Genomic DNA, 4,733 nt, shown 5'->3' with positions numbered 1-4,733 from the left:
TAGAGTTTATATATCAAAATTCATTGTACGATAATATATTCGAATTATTAACAATACATGAGGCAAGCGGAAGTCGCTTCTGTCCACGCACACGCGTTTTCGTCTTCCCTGTAGAGGCAAACAGATGTGAGGGAAGATACGAAGGAATTAAGGACCGATAAGGAAACATGAGAGAACGGGAGAACGTGATGTAGAGGCGGGAGGAAGCCGCGGATGCGGAAGCGGCGGCAGGAGGAGAGCGAGCGAGGCGAGCGAGCGCGAACGAGCGTGCACGTGGTGGCACGTGGAGAGGCGTGGTTCGTGGGAGGGCCCTGTACACCAGACCGCTGTAATCCACTTGGCACACGCTGTTCTGCTAAGCCCTACTCTTTTCTCTCGGCCGTTCGCCACCCTACTCTGCACTCTGCCTCTCTATCTCCGCGCGTTCACCCCTGCCTATGGCGCTGCCGCGCGTGTAGTCGCCACCGTCACCGTGTTCTTCCGTGTTCTTTACGTGCATTGTGCATCTTTTAAGGTACTTCGATCCGTTGTGCCTTTCGTTCCGGCGCAAGAATCGAGAGGGGAGAATATTTGGAATTTTTAATTTGAAGCAAAAGATCCATGGGGGGTTCTTATTGTTTATATTTTTAGATTAATTTGCGAGACTAAATGAGCTTATAAAAGCATATTTAATTTACTTTTTCTAGCAACACATTGAAAAATTAATATAGCCGATAATAATTAATCTCATTTTTTTAATGCTTTTATGAAATTATTAATGTAATAATTTAACACTCTGCAATAACACTATTAATATATAATCTTTTCTAGTTTTTTAAAGTAATTGTAATTTACACTAAACTCGTATTTAGTGCATCTTTTAAAATGTACTTGTTTATTCCCATCGTATTCCTCGTAGATAAGATTGCGAGCAATTGCACACACATTCGGCCTTTGTGCTATCTTAAATAACGGATTTTATGGTATCTCTTCGCGCGAGGTTGTTAAGTGCCATTTTCGCATGTAAAAGTAATCGCGGATAAGGTATACAACGGTGTTCAATTAAAATGTAACTGTAACATACTACGTTACGGGTTGACGTTCTCTTGGTATCGGCTAATTTATTGCGTGGCGATAACGACATTGTATTTTATAGCAGCAAAAACATATAAGTGTTTTTATTTCTTCGAAGCACGCGACTATCACAAGCTTGGCAGTTAGTCTGGCTAATTGCATCAGATCGAGTTTTACGATGCAATTAGTAATCCAGAATTCCTGACATCCGTATGTCAGACATGATCGATCGAATTACTTTATTTTCCATTAAAAAAGTTTATTAGACTTTATTTTCCATTAAGAAGGTTTATTAGACACTAGAATTTATGACATCATATTTTCATTTTTCTTACAGATAATAGACTCTCTTTCGACGGATTAATTAACTCACTAAATATAAATACATATAGATACTTATACAACGTGTTTTTCTACATTAAGTTAAAAATTTAATGATACGAAAATAATTATTGTAATAATTTATCTAGAAAAATATGTTTTATATAATTTATTTGTATTATCGTATTATTACAGTATTGCTCAATTAACCCAACCTTTGGGTTAATTAAGCAATAAGAAAATTTTATACATTATACGTTTGCATTAGGTAACTATATGAAAAAACTATATTATATTATATTACATCACATGTTTATATTTTCTACACTATATGTTAGCAAATTTATTTAAAGCGAGCGATATTCTTTATATATCATTACATGTGTAATTCCTATAATTTCCATGATTTATTTTCAATAATCTACATCTCTCGATAATCACATATTTTCACCTCACGCGAGTTTCGATAATTAACGGGAATTACCAAGTCTAGTACAGCTGATGCTTCATAGGACGCGGAAGACTCTATGCCAATTTCACTAGCTGTTTTATGACGGCTCCGCGGAGATAACAATAAACCCGGTCCCTCCTTTCACGCGCGTTCAATTTGCCGTAACAGCCGGTCCATTGTACCTAATCGTCACTTCTTCCACGCGTACAACATACCCCTTGCAGAATTGATCGGCGTCATGGTGAAATCGCTTATAATCGATGCTTCGCGATCGCGGTGGGTGGTCTCTGGCGTGGCGCGATTGTGAAATTAAATCGAACGCGACTTCGATATCCATGACTATCGACGAGTGGCATCTCGATGCGCCGGGACGCCTTGCATCCGGCTGTCGTATCGGATTACTCGCATAAACCCTTCCTGGTTGATTCGATAAATCATCGACACGTTCTTGTTGACTCTATCCTTGTTTCTTCCTAATCAAATAAATGGCTTAAGCTACAAGAATCGTCATAAAATGCTTTGATTAAATAATATTGTAAATCTTCTTAAATCGATCAAATGTGTAACTTATTATTCTGATAAAAATTTTTATTTTATTATCTTACTAAATATATTTTCAACATTAAAATTGGACTCCAAGAATTATAATTAAATCAATCATTTTATAATTAAAGAATTTAGTTCTCTTATACGTTTTCTTATTATTATATTCTTCAAAAGTGTAAATTTAAATATAATTACGGAATTTCTACGAGAAATATATAGAATTGTTAATTCCTTCATTACTAACGATTTTTTAATTACTATTAATTATAAAAAAATCTGCAGTCTACATAGTATCGATGTTCTGCCGCAAAAGCGTGATCGTTGATACGAGACTGTCTATCGCTTGGCCGTCATGGGATAATATCGCGTAATAATAATCGGGAAGGGAGGTGGAGAGAGTGCGGGGTTGTTTGTATAGAACAGGGTTGTAGTATTTTAAATGCCAATGATTTTATGTCTCCCCTGAGTGTTTGAGACCACCCTATATAGGGACGTCCTGGAGACGTCCAAGTGCTCAGTCGACGACGAGGATTCACCGATTAATAAGATTCACCGCGAATCTCTTGATTGTGCTGAATGTAGTGAAAGTGATTTCAGAAATTTCTTGTTAACGATTGCCATTAGACTTGCTTTGATTGGTAAAATAATTATTACTAAAATTTAAAAAAATTAACGAAAGTAACAAAAATTTATCGACGCAATAATATAATTTTCTAAGTCGCAGTAATCTCTGCAGATATGATCGCCATGGATGCTGGACATTCTCAATATGACAGATATTGTACGTAGAGAGAAATATTGTACTCAAATATTTCATTTTTTTTTCAAAGATTTGTATATCGAAATTTGAAGTGGATTTGTGTTTGGTGCTGTTTAAAAAATTATATATTTGTAGTACCTTTATAATCATTGCCTATTTTTGTTAGATATGCTATATATAATATTTATAAATAAGCATTTAAGAAGAGATTCTAAAATATAAAATTGAATACTTTGCGAATTGTATTCCATCTTGCAAAAGATAATTTTTTCCTTTTATAAAATTATTATAAAATGAAAAAATATACATTTAAAAAAATTTATATATATTTTATAATATTTGAAATTGATTTCAAAGTATGTGAAGATTTAAATGTCAGAGAGTGACCGAGTTGTACTTAACGCGCTGCTCTTGTACTGCGCACCGGAAGTGCAACACGCTACATAGAATGCTAAACATCAATATTAACCGCATGTTCTTGCGATAGAAAAAGTGTTGCACTGTGTCCTCCCGGCATATCATTTAAAATTGACATATCAGAAAGTTTTTCCTTAGAAAGGAGGTTACGATCCATTTTTGTCTCTTTGCGCATAATGAATAACGTTAGATTTTACTCCATATTTGTTAACATTTAACGATAGACAGTCTGCGCATTATTTATCAATCAATGTTCGAAGTCTCTTATTGGAGAAACGTGGATTATATATTTCACATCTTGCATCTCACCTATATATTTAGACGAAGAAATGTTGAATAAATAATAAACATTAATAATCATTATTAGTGTAAAGTTGGATTTTTAATAAAATCTTATTTTACTATACTTTTCTAAATCTAATTTTACTATTCTTATTTTTTACTATATTTTTAATACTAAATAAAATGACACCCTTCAATAACATCGTTCCCAAAATTTCTTCTTAATTCCTTCTCAAAATATTTCCTACTTTTATGTTATATATTCTTACTTTTCTCGTTCCAATATTTACTCTTTAAATTCTTTGGAATAAAATTTCATTTTTCAGAGTGAGATTCACTGTAGAATAAACTTATAAAAAATAGTTTAAATAATATTACCTAATGTAAAAATATAATAACCGAGTATACTCATTTGGGTGTTGCAGGGCAACTGCATTCGCCGAACGGCGACAGCGATAACAGCAACGGTAGCCAGCGTGCGGTGGCTGTTACTCGTAGCGAGGTAGAACAGCAGCAGCAGCAACAACAGCAGCAGCAGCAACAACAACTACATCGCCCACGACAGCAGCAACGTCAAGCGACCGCTACCGTTCCGGTTCTCGCTTGCACTAATCAATCGTCCATCACCACGACTACGACCGCCCTCACAGTGGCATCAAGCATGCTACTTTTGCAGACACAGGTGAGTTCCATTTCTCTACTTCGTGTGATGCACTCTATCTTTAGCTCTCAAATTAAATTCGAATTGAATTCAATCGGAAATTCATTAAATTTCGATTGAAGAAGGTAAGGAAAATTAAAGTAAAAAGATTATTTTAGCGATAAATAAAATTAGGGATAAAGTGAAACTTGATTATAAATTCAATCGACATTCTGAAATATCGTTTATGCGAATCTTGTTGA

General features: G+C 34.8%; 1 protein-coding gene across 1 annotated transcript in view; it reads left to right on the top strand.

Moving 5' to 3' along the window:
• Positions 1-4,733, top strand: part of LOC108750970 (nuclear receptor subfamily 4 group A member 2) — a 65,457-nt gene that overhangs the window by 53,166 nt on the left and 7,558 nt on the right. The window contains exon 2 of the mRNA XM_018490852.1: positions 4,256-4,512. Within this exon, the coding sequence (XP_018346354.1) occupies positions 4,256-4,512 (257 nt within the window). The remainder of the gene's footprint in view (positions 1-4,255; positions 4,513-4,733) is intronic.

The sequence above is a fragment of the Trachymyrmex septentrionalis genome, unplaced genomic scaffold (assembly GCF_001594115.1).
Source record: "Trachymyrmex septentrionalis isolate Tsep2-gDNA-1 unplaced genomic scaffold, Tsep1.0 scaffold40, whole genome shotgun sequence".
NCBI lineage: Eukaryota > Metazoa > Arthropoda > Insecta > Hymenoptera > Formicidae > Trachymyrmex > Trachymyrmex septentrionalis.
Note: the sequence above shows the minus strand (reverse complement) of the source record. Positions and strands in the feature narration are given on the sequence as shown.